The following is a 27,562-nucleotide window of genomic DNA, read 5'->3' on the forward strand; positions in this document are numbered from 1 at the left end:
GGGGTAAGTGCGCTTTCAACCTTGCCAGACGGGGGCTCTATGGTGCAGGAAAGCCCTTTAGTTGCGATTGGGCAAGGCTCGTTTGTACGTGATTCTCTGGGGCCCAGCCTCGCTAACTGCCTGGCCGGTTGAGTGCCCGACGTGGTGGGTTTTGCGGGCCATGGTTTCATACTACCGACCTTTACCCAGGGGTGAGCATGCTGGCAGGGGAGGCATGTAACAGGGTTTATTATTTGTTTGAATAAAAGTCACGACCATTGTACCTCGACCTTACTTGTGTGTTTATTTGTGGTTTTCAGGGCGTGGGGGAGTTTCCTCACAGGCTGCACGGTCATGTCCTTCTCTAGGTACTGCTACAGCCACAGGTATGGCAATGTATCTTCTCTGTGTGCTAATCTCATTATTTGAGAGTACGGAATGACCAGGAATAGATTGTGAGCCGTGTGTATCTTGAACGCTGAAACCAACTAAAATGTAAGGAGCAGTGGCCTCCATCTTAGCTTCATCTGATATCTTGTAAGCTGGGGTGTTTCCCATTACAGGTTGTGCAGAATAGCCTTTTTGTTGACTTAAGTCAGTCAGCCGGTAGAGAGTCCACATGTTCGCCTGGTCTCTTTCACCTGAAAGAAAATGTTAACATCGCATTAGTCCATACTGTATGTAATGTTAAAAGGACAGGACAGCTCAAGATGTAACCCCCTGTGTCTGTTATAAGAACAGGACATGGCCCCTGTGTCTGTTATAAGAACAGGACATGGCCCCTATAAGAATTACATTCCACTGGACCGTGTGACTGTGCTTAGTCAGTGGAATGACAGTTGAAGAGGGAGAAGCTGCAGAGTTCTGCTGAGAGCTAATGGAGTGAGGTTGTGTGCAGATCCCTCCTGTACAAAGGGATCTCTGCATGAACCCCTCATAGAGAGAGGGAGAAGAGGAACCCTGCAGAGAATAGTTTCTGTTATAAGCAGCAGCAGCAGCAAGCAGAAGCAGACAGCGCAGCCACAGTAGTAGCAGTCTGCAAACAGGCTCTTTGAGCAAATCATCAGGGGATCATCAGCCTCCATCCTAAGTAAACAGTGTGTACAGTAACTACAAAGACAAGTAAAAGGGGTACTGAAGCTTTTGCGAAACGCAGGCCTGCCACGGTACCACACTAACCAACATGAGCTCCAATGTTACGTGCTAGCACATATACCAGGATTTTCTATGACACAGAGCTGTACGGGGTAATATAGGACTCTCCAATACCTAGGGTTGCATAGTGCTGGGGTTGCACTGCAAGTGTAACACTGGTACTGTGGTGCTGTGGTGATCTTCAACCAGCGAGGTTCGCTGTGATGGTTTAACAGTTGTGCTTATACCTTTTCTATTGTTCATAAAACTGTTATAAACTAATCTGGTGTCATGCCCAGTTTGTCTGACATATGATCGTGTGCTCAGCTGGTAAATACACACAGCACTAACGGGGAATAGAACACGCATAAGCAAGAAACAGATTAGTCTGAGGTAGTTAATGGAGGGGTTACAAAAATAACTTGACACCTAAAATGGGAACCATATGTATCATGTTCTAAATACATGCCTTCAATAAACTGAAATGTTTGTCATAAACAATAAGTTGAAATATTGATGCCTTTCTTACATTGATCTTTTAAGTGCTTCTGTGACTCGTCCATACTACTCCGCGTTTCATCTCTCCTTTTCTCAAATGGCTCAGAAGTGATGTAGTATCTTGCATCATCTTTAAAGCAGCTATCATTAGCTTGTTGTGGAATATTAGTAGCTTCCTGATGGTATAAAGCATGGTAATCTCCAGTATCAGTGTTTCTGTAGACTGGCTGTTGTAGAGGTGGAGATTGAACCGTTTGGTATGAATGTTGACTTGCAGGCTGTTTAACAGACTCTACAGAATGTGTTTTCCCTTTTTGTGATGGAACTAAACTTTCCCGTGGAACTTGCTCCCTGTCACATGGAACTGTCCCTTCCTGTTGTACCGATTCAGGTTTATACTGGACAGGAGGACCTTGAGGAGGTGGTCCAAATTGCATTGATGCAGCTTCAGCATGATCCGTAAAATGAAAACTAGGCCGACTTTCTACTGGAGCATCATAAGATGATGGCTGTCCCCCCTGTCCTTGTTTAGACTCAATAGTTGTATGAGTGTCAGAGAGAGCTCTAAAAATACGAGCCACACTGTCTTGATTTGCAGGCAGATATGTGGTGGATTGAAATGGAATTCCATCCACTGGACTTTCCACAGCCGAGTTAAGTTCATAATATGGAGTAGAAGGGACTTTATACACTCTCTGTGGACCTTCGGTTGCTCCTGATATTTCCTTAAATTGTGATGGTGCTCGAGTTGGAGGAGCAGTTGTTGCCATTTCATGGTACACTTTAGAATCCACCAGCTGTTTTGTTGTAGAATCTGCTGTTTTTGGAGCAGGGGGCATCGAAGTTGCAGAATCAGGATACATCACTGCCTCTGCATACTGTTGAGCTGATGGCATATGTGATATCCTGGAAATTATTCTCTCTGCTTTTTCATGAATCCCTGGAGCCTCCAAAGCGTTAGAGTTCTTTCTATCAGCAGGGAGGACTGAAACTTGAGGCAGAACTCCTTCGGATCTCCTGTCAGATATTCCAGTCATTGTTTTTGAAATAATTCGGTCTGGCATTTCAAGGACCTGACCTGCGGAGGAGACACCTTCCTCCACTCCTTCATACGAAGTGCAAGGTGGAATTTGTGCAATTTTAGACGTCCCTCCATCTGCTTGGTCAGGTTTACGGGTTGGCTCCTGTAGTGTATTGGGCATCATTCGATCAACATCAGGATGGGGCTGTGATGCTTGTGCATGCGTCATTATTGATGCAACTCTTTCCAACCTCTCAGGATCTTTATGTGAAAAGGAAGCAATTCTACTTGGTTCTTGAGAAACCACAATCCCGGGAACGATCTTTTCCTGATGTGGCTGGCTAGCACTTTCTTTACATGCTATATCTTCCTTTTCTGGACCTTTCTGCACAGGTAGCCCCTGGCGGTAAGGGATTCCTGAGCCTTGGTAAATAATAGGATTGGAAATATCCCGATGAAGTGACGGACATTGTGTCATGTCAGTAACAGGTTGTGATGGCCTTCTTTGAACATCAACTCCATAAGGATCAGCTTCAGTCACATGTGATGGCACGTTAACTCCATAAGGATCAGTTTCAGTCACATGTGATGGCACATTAACTCCATAAGGATCAGCTTCAGTCACATGTGCTGGCCTTCTTTGCACATTAGCTCCATAAGAATCATCTCCCAATGTAAAATCAGACAATTCCCCTTGCCGTTCCAAACATCTGTCCATCTGAGTCTCTTGCATTGGTAAGAATAATCCTGGATCTTCAAGTAAATTCTCTGTGAACTGTGGCGTTTTAAAATCGGACACGTCCATTGCTTCTGGCCATACCTTCACTAAGTTTAAAAAAATGTGTGTTACAAACTGATAATTAAAACATATAAACTATGATTTCTAAATGTTTCTCTTCTCAGTGCCCTTCCCAACATGGTATAAGATGGAGGAGAGAATGTTATATCAAACACAGTGAAAAGAGCAAACAAATGTGAAATATTACTGAGTATACAGGCATACCCCGCTTTAACATACGCAATGGGACCGGAGCATGTATGTAAAGTGAAAATGTACTTAAAGTGAAGCACTACTTTTTTTCCACTTTACGATGCATGTACTGTACGGCAATCGTCATATACGTGCATAACTGATGTAAATAACACATTTGTAACCAAAATAAATATAGTAAGCTTTATAGAAAGAAAATCTTTAATGTCAGCTGATTTTTTTCTTACTAGTGCTGGCAGATGCCAATCGTCATATGACGGCAATCGTCATATACGTGCATAACTGATGTAAATAACACATTTGTAACAAAAATAAATATAGTAAGCTTTATAGAAAGAAAATCTTTAATGTCAGCTGATTTTTTTCTTACTAGTGCTGGCAGATGCAAAATGGATGAACGGAAAATTATGTAAAAATTATGTCAATTACCCCACTCACTCAATCCCCCCCACAAAATACATACCAAAAACCCCCACCCCTCTAAATACATGTAATCCCACCCCGCAATACATAATAAAAATACCCGATCCTGCCAATACATTTTAAAAAGACCCCCACCGCCTCAATACATTTTTTTTAAAAAAAACACCGCCTCAATACATTTTTAAAAGATTCCCCCCCCCCCCATACAAAAATCGGGCCGCACGGGTAAAATCATCACATCTCCTCCAACATCCCTCATATCACCACCCTGCGTCTCCCATATATCACCCCCACTGCATGTCCCTCACATCACCCCCCCTGCATGTCCCTCACATCATCCCCCCCGTGCATGTCCCTCACATCATCCCCCCCTGCATGTCCCTCACATCATCCCCCCTCTGCATGTCCCCTCACATCATCCCCCCCTGCATGTCCCTCACATCATCCCCCCCCCCCTGCATGTCCTTCACATCATCCCCCCCCTGCATGTCCCTCACATCATACCCCCCCCCCTGCATGTCCCTCACATCATACCCCCCCTGCATGTCCCTCACATCATCACCCCCCCTGCATGTCCCTCACATCATCCTCCCCCCCTGCATGTCCCTCACATCATCCCCCCCTGCATGTCCCTCACATAGCCCCCCCCTGCATGTCCCTCACATCCCCCCCCCTGCATGTCCCTCACATCATCCCCACCCCTGCATGTTCCTCACATCATCCCCCCCTGCATGTCCCTCACATCATCCCCACCCCTGCATGCCCCTCACATCACCACCCCTGCATGCCCCTCACATCACCCCCCCTGCATGTCCCTCACATCATCCCCCCCTGCATGTCCCTCACATCATCCCCCCCTGCATGTCCCTCACATCACCCCCCCCTGCATGTCCCTCACATCACCCCCCCATGTCCCTCACATCAACCCCCCCCATGTCCCTCACATCATTCCTCCCCCTGCATGTCCCTCACATCACCCCCCTCCCTGCATGTCCCTCACATCACCCCCCTCCCTGCATGTCCCTCACATCACCCCCCCATGTCCCTCACATCAACCCCCCCCCATGTCCCTCCTCCCTTTCTTCCCCTACCTGAAGCAGCGTGCAGGTTGCGGGCGGCAGAAGCATGGCAGTAAGCGGAGGCTCTGAGCGGGCTCGGGGGGGGGGGGGGGGTGATCGGAAGAGCCTGGGGGGGTGATCGGAAGAGCCAGGGGGGTGGGGGGGTGATCGGAAGAGCCAGGGGGGGTGGGGGGGTGATCGGAAGAGCCAGGGGGGGGTGGGGGGTGATCTGAAGAGACAGGGGGGTGGGGGGAGTGATCGGAAGGACCAGGGGGGGTGGGGGATTGATCGGAAGGGCCAGGGGGGGTGGGGGGATGATCGGAAGAGCCAGGGGGGTGATCTGAAGAGCCAGGGGAGGTGGGGGGTGTTCGTAAGAGCCAGGCATTGGATGAGCCGGGGAAAGGAAGAGCCAGGGGGAAGCTGGGGAACTGAAGAGCTAGGGCAGCCGGGTAAAGGAAGCGCCGGGGAGAGGAAGAGAGGGCACACCGCCGCAGCATGCGCACGCTGCCCCCTGGTGTCCGTACTCGCGAAGCATGTGTACGTACACAGGGGGTAAGGTGCAATTTTAAAAAAATGTACGTACTTGTGAGTGTACGTAAAACGGGTGTACTTAAAACGGGGTATGCCTGTATACATACATTGAGAACATTAAAAAAAGAAGGATTTGATTTCACAGGTCAGCAAAAGAGACAGTTCTGGTGTGGGTGTGTTAATAGTACATTTATGTACAAATTAAAACTGAACTAGATTGCTAAATTAATTTTAAATAATTCTAGCATGCTCATTATTCCTGCAACTAGCTAACTAACAAAGTGAATTAAATACTTTGCAGAAATGCTACAATTTTCTGTAGGATATACAGTACTAACATTCACTGCCAACAAGTACTTTAGTTCAGAACCGTAAGAATACCGATAGAATCTAAAAAGAAAATCTGGATCATTGGAATGGGATAATTGATGAGAACAAGGACTGTAAGGCAGAAGACCTCTTAAATATACGATAATCTGATAAATTATGTAGTTGTTGCAGGTCACAGCATAAGAACATTACACAATTATTATGTCACCTTTACATTGATAAATGTGGTATTACCTGCCAAAACTAAATTAAAGCTACTCCAGTTTCCAGTCAAGCAAGAATAGTCAGTAATAGTTCATCACCTTTACCTTTTCCATATTGAAATTCTTTCAGAAGAGCCTTAATATCCAAAGTAGGGTTTGCTGTAAATGAAGCAAAAACAAATTCAAGTTTTCCCCCCAATAACTATATGCTGATCTCTCGTTATATGCTTATAGAGCCAAGTAAACTTTAATAGTGCACAGAAGATACTGTATTAACAAATTTGAATGAGGAACCAGTATTTATGAATAGAAATATGACCTGCATTAAAGTCAGATGTTTGTGATCTTCTTTAGTTCTGTGAAAAATAGGAAATAATTGTGGCTGAAGAAATGCAGGAAGTTGTAAAGCCCTTGAAAATATACGGCTCTTTATAAAGGTCAGTAATATTATTACTATTGAAGGGAAGACCGCAACTATTGTATGCATATTTAGCGTAACAAGTAAGAGATAACAACTTTCTAGTAAGACACACACAACAACCCTGTGTCAATAAAGAAATCAACATGACATTGCCTTTTCCCCTTTTTTTTAATCCTACCTGAACCAGAGGGTCCTGTGGATCTCATGTGTGGCCCCTTAGGTCCAGGAACACACCGGTTCCGGAAATATTTTAGTTTTTGTGTGCCGGCTCTGACTTCACAAAATCTACAAATATGGCTCCGGACAACAAAAACATGGTCTCTACAAATATGGCTCCAGACTACAAAAACATGGTCGTCAGTCAGGGTCATCTATTGAAAGCTTTTTTTATAGGCTGGTGGGACCATTTTTTACCCCGGCGGCCATATTGAAAATTCCAGGATTTCCAGCTGGAAACCCCATGACGTACAGTCTTGCTGCTCGTGAATGTGGGAGGGGGTCCCTAGGGGACCACAGATAAGCTCCACAAAACCACCCAGTTCAGGTAAGAGTAAAAACAAAAGTGTAAAATAACTGCAAAGATCTATATATAACTATGTTATTTCACTGCACATGGCATAAAATGTTTCAAACAAAGCATACCATGTTTAAACTGCAGTAACTCCGTGAAATATACGGATGCAAACTGGGCAATGTTTTCTGGCTGGTGCCTCAGAACAGCTCTGCTCAGACCTTCCAGCAAAGTTTTTAGGCCATACGGGACAAAAAGTCTGGGCTTTGCAGAGATCATTTTCAGAATAATTAAGATAGCTGCACAAATCTGAAACAGGAAAAAAGTTACAAGAGGGAAAACTTGAAAAAGCGCTTCACTAGACTTCAATCTGTTTAATATAAAACATTATATAAAGTTATGGTGGGTAAAAAAAAGTGACAAAAGCCCTCCACACCGTACAGCAAACGTGTGGTTGAAACCTATTCCAACTTCACATTGCAAAGCCAGCCTCACACTGAAGAGACCCAAAATATTGAAACAGCTGTCTGTGAGTAGGTTTTATTGGCTCTGCACTTCTATAACCGAGGATGTGCTGAAAATCTGTGTAATACAGCAGGCATAAGCTTATAAGGGTCCATGTTAAAATGGAGAAGAAGCTTTGTGAGTGCTCATTTACATGTAATTTCCCAGAATCCCCAGCTGTAGTGTAAGCACAGTATGCTAAGAGATAATGGTGAAAAGCAGGATTGCAGCTCTGTCTGAGACATGTGAATGTGCTCACTAGTGATATTTGTATATGCTTTGATATAAACAAAACTGCTAAACTACAAATGGAATAATGCTACATGTCTAGCGAAAGAGTATCTTGGAAGTGCAAGGAGCATATGTTATCATTAACCTTATAGGAACGTAGTGACAGTAACCCTTTGGGTGCCATAACAAGTATCATCACTACTACATCATGGGGTCTGGCACCCCAGGGTCCATATGACGTAGTGGTTACAATATGGCCTTTAACAGCTCATTTTCCAAAGGGAGCTTTGGTTCGGCGCAAACAATCTGGCATGCAGGGAAACTGATTCAGTGATGGCTCTGAGGTGCGGTCACGTGATGTGGCCCTCTGGAGCCTCGGCCCCTCCGGCACTCCAAGCACCAATTTGCAGCACAACTACCATCTAATATACTGCCATTTTGGCACTGTTCTTGCAGCTGAAAGCTGCTTAGAAATGCAGTAAACAGACTTTAACGTGCCGCCTTCATCTGTTTGCTAATTATAAAAAATTTTTAGCACAATGTAATTCTACCAGTACCCAACTAAACTCTATTTATACTGAACCTCGTTGAAGTGCGTTTAAATATACAGTTCAATTGAGAAACACTGCTTTAATGCTCAAACACTGTCTATGTTTGAACATATTAGTTATTGATGCTGTCCAAACAGTTGCAGTGTGCAGAATCTCCTCAGAATACGGAAAACGTGTACAGGAAGACAATATTCACACAATATTTACCCTAAAGTTGCTTCTACTTTTAGATATAATATAGTACGGTCATTTCACCACATCAGTGACATCATAATGGTTACCTAAATTCTGATGTGCAGCTGTTACTAGTATGTCCGCATGTTTTTGCTTAGTTCTAAGCTTCTGCAAGATTTTTTGTATTAAACTATCTTTCTAAAAAAAAATATATAGATATACACACTTTATATATACTATAGAGATGGGGTGCGCAATCTTTCCATACTGCACCTCCCTGCCTGCTTCCCTCCATGCTCGCACCCCCACCCCCCCTTACCTTCTCTCCGGGTGTCAAGTGGCGTTGCAGGGTCATGTGACATCACGTTGACATGACCACGTGACATCACGTTGACTTGCCAACGTGACGTCACATGACCCCGTGGCGTAATTTGACTCCGCGTCGCCGAAGAGAAGGTAAGTGAAGATGCAGAGGCCTCACGCAATCCCCCGGCATTCATTTGTATGCCTTGGGGGGCGAGCACGGGGCCTCTGCAACCGCCACGCCCCCCCTGAACAAACTGGCACGCCTCCCAGTTTGCGCACCGCTGCTATAGAGCAAGGGTCCCCAACAAGGTGTCCGTTATATATTGTGTGTGCAGGAAAATTGGTTGGTGCCCTACACTCTCTCCTGAATGCTCAATTGTGCCCTTGGGCACAAAAAGCTTTGGGGCCAATGTTATAGAGAGATACAAGCAATCATACATACACTGGCGACACACTTTATTCGAGCTCGGCTAGTCCCACGAATTCGGGTATACCCGGGTGTATTGAGGTTTGTGACTGTTTTCTGCCCGAGTGCATTGCGTTATTTTCCAGGCAGGGATTGAAGCATTTTATTCCCGCTGGCTGCAATACTGCACAGTATATATATATATACTGCATTACAATTCATCAATTTATGCCATCTGGTAGACACGCGAAGCATTGCAGCCTATTAAATCCTAATCATTATCATTTAACAGATCAGCCGCCCGTCAGCCAGGCATGAACCCAGGCTGGGAAGGCAAACGCAACGGGGCTTGTCAGAGGTGAGGAGCGGCGCATTCCAGGTATCTGCCAGGTACATACTGGGTATTTGCTCGAATAAAGTGTGTCGGTGCAGTATAGGGAGGGCTCTATGTATAAAAGGGCAAACTCCAGCACAAAGTCGTTATTTTGTCCCAACCTGCGCAGGGGCAGGTAATAATCTTAGGTGCACCATGTGTCTGCGGCTGTCTGTGACAGAATTAGGGATTTATGGGGCAAGTGAGAGGAGTTAGGGCAGAGTTACATTGGCACATTGGCTCCGGTCTATGCATTAAAGAATGTGCAGCTTTCTCCGTCACCTTAGGCCTCGTCCAGACTGAGTGCTTGCTCTCGCATTAAAGCAAATGGTTGTGTCCAAGCTGCGCACGCAGAGGCGCAATGCTTGGTGTGACATATTTTTGTATTTGTCACTCTTGCCCTGGTCACGTTCGCGGTTCAGCTGCCAATGAGGGTGAAACTCTCACGTGACTTCACGGGCACGTGCCCCAAGCGAGCAACTAGCTGGCCAGGAATCGCCCAGCACCTGACGTCACTGTACTCGAGCACCAGAGAGCGCACTCCCACCCTGGACAAGGTCCTAGGCCCCAGCACCTGACGTCACTGTACTCGAGCACCAGAGAGCGCACTCCCACCCTGGACAAGGTCCTAGGCCCCAGCACCTGACGTCACTGTACTCGAGCACCAGAGAGCGCACTCCCACCCTGGACAAGGTCCTAGGCCCCAGCACCTGACGTCACTGTACTCGAGCACCAGAGAGTGCACTCCCACCCTGGACAAGGTCCTAGGCGTTGTCCAAGCTGGTGCTCAAGCGCCGTGACGTCAGGGGCTCATGTTGCCTGAGCGATTCCTGGCCAGCTAGTTGCACCAGTCGGGGGGGCGTCCCGGGGGGGTGTGCCCGTGATGTCACGAGTGGCTTTCCCTCATTGGCTGAACCGTGAACGTGACCAGGGCAAGCGTGCCAAAATACAAAAATATTTGTCTCTGCAACCAGCTTAGCGCAGAGCGCTCAGGCACATGCGCGTGCACCTTGAACCAAAACATTGTCGCAATGTGTTTGGTCGCAATGTGTTTGATCGCGCGGAGCACACACACGCTCAGCTTCACCCCGGCCGCATGTCTTTTCTTTAGCGAAGCATGCACCAAATTTTAAAACCGTAGAATTACAATTCATAAATATGTCGTGTTTTACAGAAAGAAAAATGCCATTTTGTTTCACGTCAACTGCATCAGCACACAGAGGTAGGTACCTCTTCATACATGGAGCCGTGCTTATAAATATGTATGTGTATTTGGAAATCCGTGACAGCATAATACATACAGGCATACCCCGGTTTAAGGACACTCACTTTAAGTACACTCGCGAGTAAGTACATATCGCTCAATAGGAAAACGGCAGCTCACGCATGCGCCTGTCTGCACGTCCTGAACAGCAATACTTGCTCCCTACTTGTACCGAAGCTGTGCACAAGCGGGGAGACTATAGAGCCTGTTACAAATGTGTTATTTACATCAGTTATGCACCTATATGAAGATTACAGTACAGTACATGCATCGATAAGTGGGGAAAAGGTAGTGCTTCACTTTAAGTACATTTTCGCTTTACATACATGCTCCGGTCCCATTGCGTACGTTAATGCGGGGTATGCCTGTACTGTATGTCTGTACCTCTTGCTACAAAGAGCACACAACTGTTCCGTGCTGATAGTAAATGTGATTTATCGTACACCTCTCGATTAGGATTGTATTATTCCATGTTCGATTACCTTTTCCAGGCCCTGACCTATGCATATTACACCAGTAGACATTAACAGCTGTTCCTTGTGTGCTATTTTTTTTTTTAAGGATATTTGGTAAAGCATCAACTCAATTACCATGAAAAGCGTCTCTTTTCAATCAGAAATAAACATGCAGCAGATACACCTCTACAAACATCTCAGGCACAAGAAAGGCCAAAAATACTTAGCAATGGTTTGCTGACTTCTGCATAAGGTTAAATATAAAAAATGCGCACAGCACCAGCACTTTTCAACATGTGTACTTATATTTATGTTGTGTGTTATGCCTGGTGGTTAAGAATAATAACATAATATTGAATAAAAGATCCTCCTCTTTGCATCCAGTGACTTCCTTTCTGCTTCTAGAAACTGGAGGGTAGATGATACCCAACGAATCTACTGATCTAAAGTCATTTGGACCAAGGTTTCTTTAGCCAGAGCTTTAATTTCACCCTGCCACTAATAATAATAATAGTTAATGTTACTCTGGCAGTTGCATTATATGCCATGTTCATACAGACTACTTTGCAGGGTGACTTTAACAGTAGTTCTATTTGAAAATATTAAAACAGTGGTCTGTTAAATGCTGAGGTCAACAACCCCTTCCTCTGCTATGTCAAATAGTAATACCACTGTTACCACTATTAGCATACTCACGTACATATGGTTATGATGCAACAGCAGCGGCCACGTGACTGACAGAAACCCCGCCCCCTTCTTTGCCTAGTTCTGCGGCAGTCCCCGCACACCACGCTGTGTCACGAGCCGCTCCCCGCTCCTGCTTGCTCCACTTCACAGGCCTCCAGCTCTTCCAGCAAAATGCAAGGGGCGGGGTATTTATAGGCGGGGGCGTGGCCGCGTATTTTGTCCGTCCCTCCTTTGTTGCGTGATGCGCTGCTCACTTCCGGCTGGGTCCGGTGTGGCCGCTGATGGCAGGTGACCGCCCAGCAGCAGTCTGACGAGGATCCTGGGACGCGGCTCGGGAACTGCTCCTTCCAGGTGTGGTCGGAATCCAATGTGCTGCATACCCAGAGGATGGAATTGATTTATTGGATTCGCGTGGCACGATATGAAGTGCTAATGTAAATCTCCCATTATTCTCTGGTAAAAAATAAAGCATTGTACTGTACCCCTTAGTTAGCACATTTCATTGTAGAATATGGACCGTTTTTGTTTCTCAAGTGGTGATAAAAAAAACAAAAGCGATACCACATGTGGGTGTAAAAGTGCACTTCCATTATGTACAGGCAATACAGACTAATTGTATATACCGTACAATGTATAATGTAATTCCACTGCATGGGGGGGGGGGGGGTTAACGTTAAGGATAAGGGGCTGTAAGTATAAGTTTACTGTAACTATTTCCAAACTTTGAGAGACGTGACTTCCTTCTCAGGCAGTAACTTGTAATGGATGTATTTCCAAATGGTGATTGCTTCCACTGTAGGTAACTGGACATTGTGTGATATTTTACTGAAATGTGACCATGTAAAGCCGCAGCTCAAGCATTTGCATGGGTTTTGTACAGGATGCTGATCTGTCAGACCTGCATTACTCTCTATACCAGCAGACCTCTTCATACACCTCAACAAACCATTCAAATGCAGGACATATAGCTATCAGAAATGGCATTGCACAGTTTTCATGTTAGGATGCTGTGTAATGTAAAAAAAAACTGTGTCACATACAGTTTCACTTCGGAAAGAAAGTACTGTAGGTTTGTCAAATATCTCTCACTTGGTTTAAGCCTCACTTATTCCTACTATCAGTGTCTTCTCTCCCCCCATCCTCTCCCTGCGCCCATCCCACCACTCTCCCCTCCACCGCCTCTCATCCCCCATACCCCTCTCTGCCCCCACCCACCTCTCAACCTCCTGCCCCTCGCTCACTCCATCCTCCTCTCTTTTGGTATAGTTATACAGACTATATCAGATTACTGTATTTAGATCTAATGTGCATATGCTTCTGTAACACACTTTCCCCCACCCCCTGGGAGAGGTGTAGCTACGGTGTATGTGTGGTGCAATACCTGTTGGCTCACAGGAGGCCTGAGCCTCCGCTGCTGGGAGCCTGGGGTGTATCCTGGAATGATGCTTGGTAGCGCCTCCACCTGTGCGCGATTCTATGGTATAGAATGACCCCGTCACAGGACACAATAAAAATGCACACTTTGTAAAGCAGAAAAGTTTACTATATACACTAATATAGTACAGCCTACCCACCAGACCTCACACGGCCGTACCTCTCAATACTCCACTCTCTTGATGGAGTCACCGTTCCCCCCAAAGTACCTGGGGGCCCTTGGACACCCAACCAACCCGGCGTCCACAAGGTCAAATCCCCCACCCAATGTGTGGTACAGCGCTGCCCACTAATGTGTGAAGATGAGTTGGTCCACTTTGTTGGGTACCTGCCGAGTGTGTCCACACCCGGGCGCGCTGTAGAGGATAGGATCCACTGATCCAGCGATGTCCATGCTGAGTCCACCTCCGCGGTGGGTGGTATCCAGCTGGAGGGTCCCACACTGATGATAGTCTCTGAGGGTCTAGTTCTGGACCGCATGCCGCAGTCACCTTGCGGCATCTCACTGTGTCCCTGGCCCTGATAGTGCTAAGCAGGGCAATGTCCCTGTCTAAGGGCAAGTCCCTATAGCAGCCACAAGCTATGTGGGAGTCAGGGCCTAGTAGGGGGTATCTGGCCTAGTGCAGGTGCCACAGATACCTGCACACACAACCTACCCCTTCTGTGCCCCAGCTCCGACTGGCGTGACTTGCAGCGCACCTAATGTATCAATCTCTCGCTGCCGAAGCTGCAGCCCTATTGGCTGTCAGCGCCCATGTGATCGCAGCCCCTGAGGCTGCTGGGGGTTGTAGTCGCTATGTGGAGCTATTACTAACATTAGCCAACTCTCCTGCACTCATTGCGCATGCGCAAAGCCCTGACTTGGCTGCCACACCACTGGTTCCATCTGCGCATGCGTGCGCAACTAAAGATGGCGGCCCCCGCTAGCCGGGTGCGCAGCAAGCTCCCGGCTCGCCTCTCCAGCCCCATTGATGTGCGCACATGCTGCCGCTGGCACCGCGCGCCCCCTCAGCGGAGGTAAAAGGGGCTTACGGGGGAGCCAAGGTGACCTTGGTTATACTTTTTTGATTGTATTATACAATATTCCATTTATAATTATATAGATGTTGATTCTGTAGTAAATTTGTCCACAGCAATTTTGTAAGCGCTTATTTATACTACATTACAGTTCATAAGATTACATTTTTACAGAATCAACAAATCTCACATTTGAAGAGAAGGAGGCTTGGATGTATATTTAATGTATTTTAAGCACTTCCTAAAATCACCTTTAGTGTAGAGTTACCTCCATAATTCTTCCCCTGCTTTTTTTTTAATTTAATTAATATTTTCAGGTTTATTAGGTTTTTAAATAGATGCTAAGTTGCTAGAGTCCCAATTTAGTGCAATAGTAAATACGGCTGCTAATAATAATGCTCTCATCTGAGAAGCAAATGAAAGATGAAGTGCACAGTCACTTCTAAAATGCAGCAATAAGGACAGTTATAATTTCTAACTTGTAAAGCTGTTCTGAGAGATTTATGGTGACTAATTTTATTGAGACCCACACATTTTACTCATCTTCAAATTTTGTTCAGGAAAGAAATTCACAGAAATCTTGAGAAAAAGAAAAGTAGATTATGACCCATAAATAGAAAATGATCACGGCCCTGGTAAGAGGCACTCCTGTTTTGCCGTTGAGTATCTTTGCAGGGTAATTGTAGGCTTTGTACCTCACTAATCAGTTAAAAGGTTTCACAAATATATCTGGTTCAACAACTAAAGACTTTGTTTTAATTGAATATTTTTCTCAGTCACATAACCCCCCCCTTCCTTTTTTTTAAAGTACTGTTATTAGTGTAATAGTGTTTCCCCCACCCGGTGGAAGATTAGGGCCATTACTACGTCTGTGGTGCATGATACCTGCTGGTAACAGGAGGGCTGAGTCGTCCGCCGATGGTAGTGAGGACCCAGGACTAGGCTTCTGGGGTTCATACCCTACATATCTTTAGCAGTGCAGCGCCTCCATCTACCGTAAGCTCCAGAGAATTTAGGATGATCTCCCACGGTAGAACCGATTACCTCTCCCTCAGTAAGATCACACACCAGGCCCGAGGTATGATAACAGGACCGATTTATTGTCTCATTCTGTGGAGCACAGTACATGACAGGGTTCTGCCCAATGCAGCTACTGTCAACTACTCACTGAAGGATGGTCCCTGGACTTACACTACAGGCCAAAGGCACCCGAGCAGTCCCAGATCTTCCCTGCCCCTCTAGTAGGGGCAGAAGTATGGTACACACTCACACTCCCCCGGAGGGAAGAGGACCAGAGAAGGCCCAATAGTCAGGCTCTTGGCTGTGTGATCTGCCTCTCTCAACTGTGTAGAGGCACTGGTAAATTTGGGCATCAACTGCCCTTAAGTACAGCTAGGAGGGCACCAGGTCTGTCTCATGATTGGACATGCTCAGGCCTGATGCCACCGCCTCCCACTGTCACTCAAGTGCAGCACCAGTGAGTGTGGAAAACCCATATTGACTACTGGCAGCCTGATTGTACCAGGACTTACTGCTAGGAGTAGGGCAGATTCGTAGCCATAGATGGCATGGCTACATTAGTATTTTGTTAATATTTTGAAGATTAAAAAAGGAACTGAATTCAGTTTCAGTCCAACAATGTTGCTATCTTCTCTCATGTCTCTGGCACAGGTAGCACTCAGGAAATCCAGACTCACCCGTTTCACCCACGCTCAGCCGCTTTGATCCGCTGCTTCATGTTAAAGTGCAGAAACCTGTGTGAGACGTGGAAGTCAAAACTTCCTGTCATAAATAACAGGAATGGTAAAAAAATAAATAAACTGATTTAGCACCAAAAACTTGATGATTACATTTTGTAACAAAAATATATATTTAAATGCTGGGTTCTATTTATAGTGTGAGGCCAGAAAGAAAACAACATATTTCTTAAAAAATAGCAACTTCTGGGTAACTTAAATGTGAATTTTCTCTTATGTGAGGCACTAGGATACAGGCTATCCTCCAGAATTGTCTTACAATGTTTTTGAGACTGTAAACAGATCCTTAAAACTGTGATTATTTGGTGTCTTTCATTATTTCTTCCAGCTGGAACAAAATACTTCAAAATGTAGCCCCAACATATTACAGAAGAAATTGACGGTCTCTGATAGATTTAAACCAAATAGTCGTAATTTATACAAATAAATGTTTTAGGGGTGGTAATTGAATTCAAATTAGATTGCGTACTACATACTGTATGTTCTGCATATATGCAGTACCAATTGTAATCAATTTCTATCAATTCCTGTTCAAATATTTATAGTGTTCATCACTCAATTCATCTTTTTTTTTTTTATTCCATAGCTGGGCAATATCATCACAGCATGATGTTTTTTAATTCTATTTACATGAGAACTAGTGCATTTAAAGCAACTTAAAGTGGGTGTACATATATACTGTATATAGACAGCGCCTTGGGGTGCAATACAAAGCACCCAATAATCCAACAATACAATGACTTAAAAATAATAACAATACAATATATAATGTGCAGCCCATGTACCCCACCCAATCGCATATCGGGTACCCTAGGGTGTCTCAAGGTCTGGCTACATGTCTCTGTGTGGTGCATACCTGCTGGCAACAAGAGGGCCTGAGTCTCCCGCGATGACATGGGGGACAACAGGACAGGTTTCTGGGATGGATGCCTTCGTTCTTCTAATGGTGCAGCACCTCCATCTGTAGTAAGCCCCAGGGATACAGGGTGGAATCCCTACCACATAATCCCCTCCCAGGGATGAGAGATTCCAGTCTCCACACACTGTCTCTTTAACAGAAGACTCTTTATTCAAGTCCTCAGCAGCAGCAGCTTTACAGCAGGTACAGGAAGTCACTCACAGCAGGCTGTCTCCCTTCTGGATGCTCCCTGCCTCCACTCTGGGCCTAAGGGCTACCCAGAGTGGGGCTAGCTCTTCCCTCACCCCTTAAGCAGGGTGAGAGGTATTTGGTCCACCTCCTAACTATACTGCTCCACTCCTTTCCTAGCTAACTCACAGTACTAACTGTACTCTCAGACTTGTGTGTGTCTAAATAGGAAGTGCACTGCTCTTTATGGTTTCAGCAGGCACTGCCCCTGTGTCTCTTGATTGGACACAGGGTCAGGTAACCTACCTTCACCATTTCAGGGCAAGTGCTTGAGGTGGGGGAAACCCATGATAACTCCTGGCAAACTGCCCTTAACAGGGATTACTGCACAGGAGCAGGATAGAAATATAGCCCATAATCTTACCAGGGCTACAAATGTTAAATGATGACTAGCTGTAAGAGTATATAATATAATTGAGTGTTGCTATTAAGCTGATGACTTGTACAAACAACGTTAAGAATAATAAAAAGAAAAGAAAATGTCCAAAAACTGTGTAAAAAAATGTCCAGTACACTGTAACCCGATTGGGTTAACCTAGATAGATCCTCTGGATACTGGAAGCCTTGTTCTTGGGCACAACAATCTCCCTCCATTTAACCTAAACAGAAAAAAAAGAGAAGAAAAGGCGCCCGATCCTATTGTGATACCACTGGATAAAATTGAATGATTCTATGGACAATAATAATTTAAAACTCACAAACATCCGAAAGTAATGAGCGTTGTATGAGTAACCTCTTGCGCAAAAGATGGTGTGTGATAAAAGCCGCTAAACCCCCTATAAGTGCTAACTCAATCAAATATAAAGTGACTTGATGTGATAATAAAGTGCATAAAACATAAACTTGCAAGTGCAAATAAACCAATGAAAAGTGTAAACCTCCTGCTTCTACCCTCTGGTGGGGTTGTCTTTACTCTTCCCCAAATTGTAGAACTGGTTTCTCACGATCCAGGGGGAGCATGGGGGGAAAAAACACACAAGACAAAACGCTCTAAGTGTAGATGTACAATAGGTGTTAGGATTATTCCCTAGTGAGTCTTGGCTCCTATGTCTATTCTACTCACCGGAAATAAGAGGTTTTCAGGCAGTGTAGATCAATACCGGGTTGTGAAAAGAATGAGTGCAGACAGGCTCCGTCACTTGGGGATTGTGTCCTCAGCGAGAGAAATAGAGTACGCACATAGCACAGATCAGATAGTAGTAAAATACAATATTTATAATCCTTAAAATGCACACTTACAGTGTGCTGTTTTACCATGGCTATACTGTAAGTGTGAATTTTTAAGGATTATAAATATTGTATTTTACTATCTGATCTGTGCTATGTGCGTACTCTCTCTCGCTGAGGACACATTCCCCAAGTGACGCAGCCTGTCTGCACTCATTCTTTCCACAACCCGTATTTATCCCCAATAATTCACTGAGTCACAATTTCATTTTTTGATGTTATTGTTTTTAACAAGCTTTACTGACCCCTAAGCCAGAATAGGCTTACCAGCACACTTATCTTGTTTAGAACAACTTTTGTTCTAAAAATGTAAACAACAATATTGAGAGTGCAATTAAGAGGAATCTTCTGTATCTTCTTAGATACATTTTTCTTTAAACCACACACCTGCCACATGTGTAGTTCCCAATAGGTTTCACCAGAAAATTGCCAGTCAGAGATACATTGGTATCAGCCTTTTTTAACACACACGGCGCTAGGCGGTTCTTAATATTCTTAGCTTTCCTGAATGCTAATTTGGGATTGGAAGATAATGTATCTCGTAAAATGGGATCCATTTTAATGATTTCCCAATGTTTTTTAAGGATTCCTCTTACTTTATTTTCTTGTTTACAGAACCCTGTCACAAATATTGGTGTGTCACTATGAACACTTTTCTTGAGGTTAGTTTTTTTATTTTTAGAAATTAGCAGTTATTTTCTAGAAAGTCCTCTGCTTTTCCTAATGGATTTGTTGATACGTTTTTTCATCATATCCTTTATCAATGAATCTAGTGGTGAGACTTTGTGTCTGCGTGTCAAAATCAGTTATCTGTGAACAATTCCTACGGACACACAACATCTGGCCATAAGGAATATTATCTAACCATAACCTTGAATGGTTACTGTTGCGGTCCAAGTAGGAATTTACATCTACTGTTTTGAAAAAAGTTTTTGTGACGATACTATTATTTTGAATCATCATTTTGAGGTCCAAGAAATTGATTTCTTGACTACTATTTTCCCCGCTAAGAACGAGATTTCTATCATTGGTATTAAGATACCTAATGAATAAATCCAAATTATCACAAATACCAGACCAAATGATTAAAATATTATCGATGTATCGCTGGTAATATTTTAAATATTTCCTATAAGCATTGTTATTCCAGATAACATCAAGTTCCCATTTTGCCAAGAAAAGACCAGCATAGTTGGGAGCAAAACGGGTCCCCATGGCCGTCCCAGTGGTCTGGAGATAGAAGTGCCCTTCAAAAGAAAAATAATTGTGTGAAGTATGAAATTAACACTATCTACGATGAATTGTTGCTGTGTGATAGATAAAGAATTATCAATATTTAAAAATTAAGTGATAGCTTCTAAACCCTGTGTGTGACGTACTGTATGTATGTATAAAGTGACACAACGTCTAAAGTTACCCAAATAAAGTGCTCTTCCCATGTGATACATTCTAGAGAATTAAGTACATCTGTGCTTTCCCATAAAAAAGAAGGTAATGCTGCAGTGAGTGGTGCTAAAAAATAATCAACATATTGTATTCGCTGTAATGGAATCTATCCCAGACACAATGGGACGACCAGGGGGATCCTTGAGTGTCTTATGTATCTTGGGGATATGGTATAAAATGGGAACATGTGGAAAAGCCTTATATATATATATAGGAAAATTCCTTACCGGACAATACCCCAGAATTTAGCGCTTTACTGAGAAAATCTTTGATAATGGACTGGTATTTGAGGGTGGGATCCCCTACTTAGCGTTCATAGGAGACACCATCATTAAGAAGACGATGTGCCTCTCTAATGTAGTCATCTCTATTTTGCAAAACTGTGCCACCGCCCTTATCTGCTTGGCGTATAATGAGATCCCCATTGGAGCTTTATACCTTCAAGGCAAGTCTTTCTTGGTGACTCAAATTATCGTGGACCTTACACAAATGTTTATTTTTACACATTAACTGTAGGTCTCTTTCAACAAGCTTGCCAAATTGTTCCACATAAGGACCCATAGACCCAGGTATATACTGGGTACATGCTGCAACATTTCAGTGACATTTCTGCAGACAGACTAATGGCCCATCGAATTAACAGTGGGGGTCCCTGGCAGTCCCATTCAAACTGAATGGGACTGCCAGGGACCCCTGCTGTGTTAATCCGATGGGCCATTAGTCTCTGCAGAAATGTCACTGAAATGTTGCAGCATGTACCCAGCATGTACCTGGATCTTGTTGGTGATAGCACTAGATTTTCCAAGGCAAGTTTTAGAATACTTGTCAGCGCACCTGTATACAGGGATATACCAAATAAGTAAACATAGGAAGGATGTTAATCCAGGGAGTAATCTGATTGCCAATATTTGGAATCAGGAAATAATTTATTTTTCCTCTCATGGGACAACATGTGATGATGTTTCACTGGGGTTTTTTGTTTACCTTCCTCTGGATCAAAATACTGCAAATACAAATATAGGATAAGTATCTGTTGACTACATTTATCATAGGTTGAAGATGGTGGACATATGTCTTTTTAAAACCACATCTACAATGTAACAATGTAACTTAAAGTATTATGTGATATAAAGAAAATGCCTTTTCCTTAAATAATCATTGTAACAACCATATCACAGCCTGCAATAAACTCACAGGTAAAGAAGTAACAAGTGCTAACCACAGAAACATTTGATCAATCTATAAATTGTGCTTCCTTACTTCACCTTCCTGCTGGCATTGCTCTGCAGGGAACATTCTAAGTATTATTGACGTTCTTGTTTTCATGCACACTACAGTACCACTAGTCAGTGACATTTCCACCATGCTGAATAGTTGTACAACCATAGCATAACTGTATCAGTAAAACAAATGCACACTTGCAAAACTTGAAAAAAACAAACATTAACTAGAGGACTACTCACCCACATAGGACATGTTGCAAGTCATAAAATCATAAAGACTTTCTTTGTGGTACACTTTTCAGATTTTATTCAAGTGAAAATATATTGGGGTGTCTCCATATAGTGGGATGCCTCACAGAAAGTGGTAGAATACTAATGAGTATCTAAAGGGCTCCACAGCATGGAGATACCAAGACACTGAGGCTAAATTAATCGACAGAATATTACGTCACCAGCAAAATGCAGTTAGAGTTTGACATGTAAAGCACAACTACATATAACAAACAAATGTCCACAGGTGCTGTTCTCCATTTCTACAACCCTTCTATTGGACTGTAGTATTATGTCCACAAGCAAAGATATAACTAATGAGTGCTACTCTAGAGTCAGATACAAATAAATATAAAACCAACAACAAAAAAACAGTAAGGGGAGACAAAAAGAATGAATAAAGAGACCAATAGTGCAAAATATATATATAAAAAATCAATTATTAATAGCAGAAAGTCAATTGCGTACTCACAAACATATCTAATAAAATCACTTTGATAATGAGCATCGTGATGAGGAGCGGTGAAGTCTTTGTTGTTCCGGGTGGCTTAAATGATAAATCAGCAGTGCTCCGTCGTTTACATTTCCAAGACGCTTCTCCTCCATGAAGGGAATTTTAATCTCTGCGTCTCACTGGCACTCTGCATTCCAAGCTGCGTTCCAAGCCTCTATGAACACACACACCCAACATTTCTCCTTCCTCCGATTGGTTGGCTCAACAGTCCACGTTTACATGTTGGCTTCATCAGGGAATACTTGACTTCATCACCTAACAATCTTAGTTTAAGGGACACAACCCATATTTTTCTGCTGACTCAAACCTAACGTAAAAAACAGAGCTCCTCATACTTATTCTCGAGCCTGGCCCAACTGCCCCCTTCTACATTACTGTTGGAAGCACTATCATACACCCAGTATCACAAGCATGCTGCCTTGGTTTCACATTTGACTCCGCCCTCACATTCTCCTCTCACATTCACAATGTAGCTAAACCTGTAGTTTTTTTCTCCATAACATTGCAAAGATACACCATTTCCTCTGTTGCTCTACTGCCAAAACTCTAACGTAGGCCCTTATTCTCTCCCATCTTGACTATTGTAACCTTCCGCTGTCCGGCCTTCCTGCCACTCATCTGTCTCCCCTTCAATCAATCCTAAAGGCTGCTGCTAGGATCACTTTACTCTCTCCTAAGTTTGTCTCGGCGTCTCTCTTGCTGAAATCCCTCTCCTGACTTCCTATCAAATCCTGTATTACACAGAAAATTCTCCTCCTCGCTTTTACGGCTATACACTTTTCTGCTCCTCCTTACATCTCAGCCCTAATTTCCTGTTACTGTAGATGCCATCCCGACTTTTGCATTCTCCTCAAGGATGTCTTCTCTCTATCCCTTTTCTATCTAAAGCCCTCTCTCGCCTAAAACCTTTCTGATTGCCCCACACGTATGGAATGCCCTTCCCATTAATATCCGACTAGCACCCTCTCTAGCCACCTTTAAGACCCATCTTAAAACACACCTTTTTAACGAAGCATATGGGTAACTCTGTGGCTGATACTATACACCTCATACATCAACCTTGAGCCCTTGCAGACGCACTTACAGTACCAGAACACCTTCCTATTTTCTCTGTACGTTCTTCCCATTTCCCAATTAGAGTGTAAGCTCTTTGGGGCAGGGATTCCTTTTCCTAATGTTACTTTTATGTCGGAAGCGCTTATTCCCATTATGTGTCATATTATTATGTCATGTGTATTACTGCTGTGAAGTGCTATGTACATAAATAGTCCTATATAAATAAAGATAAACATACATATTTTAAATATTCTAGATCAGGAGTGCACAAACTGGGGGGCGCACCCCCCATGGGGGCGGGAGATTTGTCTGGGGGGACGCAGGCGGTTGCAGAGGTCCCGCGTGAGGCCTCTTCAACAAGAAAACTTACCAGGATTCAGACTTTGTGACACATGTCCATGACAACGCGGCGTCAAATGACATTGTGGGTTACATGATCTGACGTCACGTGACCCCGGAGCGTCATTGACGCGGCTGCAGGTAGCAGGGGGGGGGCGAATCTGGAGCAGGCTGGGGGGGGGTGCAGCGGGAAAAGTTTGCGCTCCCCTGTTCTAAATCATATAAGATGGGAAGATAACTTATTTTTAGTGAAGTGTGATATATACTCACTATATACATGCATCATACACACAGATGGATATAGTACCATTGAATATTTTCTAGCAGGTGATCAATCTGAACCCATTACAGTTGGATTTTATAATTAAGGGTATTCAATTTATATTGGAGCATAATCATTTTTGTTTTTTTTATCGTATAATATTCAGTTGTGTGGCACTGCCATGGACACCAGGTTTGCCCCAAGTTATGCGAATCTATTCCTTGAAGCCTGAGAGGGTTTGTGTATATGGCTGAATAACCCCTTTAGGGAAAACCTGGTGCTCTGGTGGAAGTTCATAGATGACGTTTTTTTCATTTGTATCAGAGATGAGGATTCTTTCAAAAAATATTTTCAATATCTCAATGATCATTTTTTTGTGTTTTTTTTACATCTAATTACAGTAGGACCAATGTGGAATTTCTAGATTTAGATATTTTTATTGACAATGATTCTAGGATTAGAACCAAAATGTTTAAAAAAATAAAAAAAAAGGGCAATAATAACAATGTCTTATTGACTAGTAGTCATGACAACAGGAAACGAATCTCTAATATACCAATGGGGCAGTTTCAAAGATTAAATATAAACTGCACTAAATTAGGAGACTTCCGGTGACATCAACGGTTATGGATTACTAGCAAGGGAGCTCCTAGGATCCTCCAAAATAAAACACATATAAAACAAATTTATGACAAAGAAAAATGGACCAAAAATACCCTTGAAACAGCTGAATAGACCAGTGATGTCTATAAAGTTAAAAAAACCAATGATGCCGGAGTTTACAACATTCTTTAGGGGAATTCAGCCAACGGTTGAAAAGAAAGAAAATGGCGACCGCGCTGAATCGGCAGCATGCGTTATGGCGGACCAAGACTCTGAGAAGGAGGAGGAAGAGGGTGGAGTCACCAGGTCCTATCTTGCAGGCCTATTTTTAAAAAATGCAGCAGTCCATGCAAATATCATTCCAGGCCGATTTGAATTTGTCAGTTTAGGACATTAAAGAAGAAATCTCAGCCCTCTCCCAAATAACCTCAGATTTGGAAACTAAAATGGATGATATCCTCCAACTGCAGGCAAATACGGATGACGAGATAATACAACTTAAACACAAAGTCCACCTTCTTAAGGAGGGTCAAGAAGACCATGAGAATAGGGAAAGAAGACAAAACATCAGTGTCAGAAACATACCTGAGAAGGTCCTTGTGGAAGATCTTCGTCCCTATCTCACCAGGCTCTTCTCTGCAATAGACCCAACCATAGAGGAATGAGATCCAGAAATGGATCAGGCCCATCGAGCTTTAGGGCCTAGATCAGAGGATCCTAAAAGAGCAAGAGATATTATTGTGAGACTTCACCATTATTCCACAAAAGACAGGATTATCAACTGCTGCAAAATAAAGAGTGACATTGTCTTTGAAAACTCCAACTTACAAATTTTTAATGATCTCTCAAGGGTTACCGTGGCACGCCATAGAGAGCTGAAACTACTAACTTCACACTCATCAGGGAAAAATAAATTAAATACCTGTGGGGCTTTCCATTCAAGCTCTCTGAGATAAAGAATGGAAAACAGATCACCCTCCGGTATCCCGAAGAATCAGAGAACTTGGCCTATCAACTTTCCAGGTTGCCAGGGAACCACAGTTGCAGCCGAAGCCACAGAAAGCGCACTGCCAGGGTGGACCACCCCGAATGTCAGAAAGATTGGCTGGCCACAACCAAAGTGATCGGCCAAGTGAAGCCTAAATTCAGCTGTCCTCCAACCAACACCAACATCAAGGATACAGACCTTTTCCTCCAGCCGTCCAGAAGATTGGTACCCAACACGTCCGTCCTGCTGTGTGATTTCTTGGAGTCTTTGTATTCAAGGGAACGTCCTGAGAGTTTGTGCTGACTCGTCTCGCATACACACAGTCTCCTCTGCGCGAGACGAGTCAGCGCGAGCCCTCAGGAAGTTCCCTTGTATACGAAGACTCCAAGAAATCACCCAGCAGGACGGACGAGTTGGGACTTCGCCGGTGGAAAAGGGGCTGGTGATGGTCTGAATGTTCACACCGCTTGATTTTAATAGGGAATTCATGAGTGCATTTCCAATTGTTTTAAAGTGATTTTTAGTAACGTTTTTTTAAACGTTACTGCTCTATGGTTGTTTTGTAATTTCTTGTTTCATATGGCATGTAAAGCTTCATTTTCCCATCAATTGCATCTTATGAAGAAGAATTCATAACATATGAGCTAAGTTTCTTCCATACAGTCATTTCCACCTCATCAGGGTGCATTTCTGAATTTCCATGCATTAACACCTATTGTGGATATATTGATTTGGATTATTTGTGGTGCCCTGGGGATCATATATATTATCACTCCTATCACTTATTGATACTTTATATCAGTAAGAGCACATCTAGGTGACACAGGAATCTTTCATCGTTGGATATATTCCACTCTAAGGTGTATGCACAGAGGTGTTTAAAAACCACACTTATTGGTATATATTTTTTATTGAAAGATATGTACTGTTGTTGTTTTTCCCACATATTAATTGGAGAATAACGGCATCATATACCAGTATCCAAGCGCCAAGAAGGACTTTTTCTGTGTATTCCATTTAAGAAGATTACTTCAAACTGACCTTCAAGTCTTCTGGGCTGCAGGACTCTGGACATTATATCTAGTTGTTATTGTATCTAAAGAGTTGCATTACTGTGAGAAATTTTCTTTTGAGCGCTAGGGTTGTGTTTATTATCACATCAGGCCATAGACCATGTTTAGTTTGCCTGAATAGAGGAGACGGAGTGTGCGGGAGGACCAGGGACCTGGCTAGAACAGGGGTGGATGTGAGTATAGCAGGGAAGCCTGAATCTTTTGTTCCCTACTCATGCACTTACCTCTGTACATTTTGTCTATGTTGAACTGTGTCGGCGCGGCCTGCCTCCTTCAGGCATCTGGCTGGTTTGACGATACTAGAAAGGAGACGGTTTAGCGTGATCAGACTCTCATAGTCAAACACAGAGACTTCCTACGGAGACCTCCGCTTATGTCGGACATAAAGTCACACAGTCTGATCCCGCAAATGCAAGCATGAACCCAATTAACCTTGCTAGACATAGACCAAGTTCAAAGTTAAAAGTTATAACTGGCGATTTATACACTGAAAGTTTCTCTATAGTTAATTAAACTTTTAGTAGCGGTGTGTCTCAATTGGTATACTGTGTAAAGGAGAGATACAATTTAAAGAAAGAGTGTACACAAATTGCATCACCAGAATGCTACAAAAATTGCTGTAATGTTGTGTTAGGACTATTTTGTTTAGTTATAGAAGTAAGCTGTAAAAGTCCACGGGTTCTCTTTTTTTCCGTACTATTTCTGTACTATACCTATTACCAGGGCTTGAAAAATTACCCAAAAAACTACTTGCCACACCAAAAAAGCTACCCGCCAATTGTAAAAAAAATTGAATACATTCCTAATAAGAAAAACTCTGCATCTCTCGCTCCATTCTTTTCCCATTTTATTTTCCCAAAACAATCTGCCACATCTGTAGTGGTACAAGTCTACAATTCTGCATCTCCTCCCTCTCCCCCATCCTCTTTCTCCTCTCTCTCCCCAATCCTCTCTCTCCTCCCCGCATCCTCTCCTCCCTCTCCCCTCCCTCCTCTCTCTCTGCCATCCTCTCCCTCCTGCATCCTCTCTCCCCTCCATCCTCTCCTCCATCCTCTCTCCCCTCCATCCTCTCTCCCCCCATCCACTCTTCCCTCTACCCCATCCTCTCTCTCATCCCTCTCCCCCAACTCCTCTCTCCTCCCTCTCCCCTCCAGC

General features: G+C 43.7%; 1 protein-coding gene across 4 annotated transcripts; it reads right to left on the reverse strand.

Moving 5' to 3' along the window:
- Positions 1-207: 207 nt before the first annotated feature.
- LOC142486886 (uncharacterized) lies at positions 208-14,596 on the reverse strand. Of its 4 annotated transcripts, none has more exons than XM_075585333.1 (6): positions 13,814-14,596; positions 13,433-13,525; positions 12,065-12,423; positions 6,200-6,327; positions 1,643-3,457; positions 211-620 (listed from the first exon to the last, which is right to left on the reverse strand). In XM_075585333.1, the coding sequence occupies exons 5-6, from the start codon at positions 3,435-3,437 to the stop codon at positions 283-285; spliced, it is 2,133 nt and encodes a 710-aa protein (XP_075441448.1). In that variant the 5' UTR covers positions 3,438-3,457; positions 6,200-6,327; positions 12,065-12,423; positions 13,433-13,525; positions 13,814-14,596; the 3' UTR covers positions 211-282. The 4 variants fall into 4 exon arrangements, with proteins under 4 accessions (XP_075441446.1, XP_075441449.1, XP_075441448.1 ...); XM_075585332.1 differs by having other exon boundaries at positions 6,274-6,327; positions 13,814-14,595; XM_075585334.1 differs by lacking the exon at positions 6,200-6,327 and having other exon boundaries at positions 210-620.
- Between the last annotated feature and the right edge of the window lie 12,966 nt (positions 14,597-27,562).

This window comes from Ascaphus truei, chromosome 2 (assembly GCF_040206685.1).
Source record: "Ascaphus truei isolate aAscTru1 chromosome 2, aAscTru1.hap1, whole genome shotgun sequence".
NCBI classification, from domain to species: domain Eukaryota; kingdom Metazoa; phylum Chordata; class Amphibia; order Anura; family Ascaphidae; genus Ascaphus; species Ascaphus truei.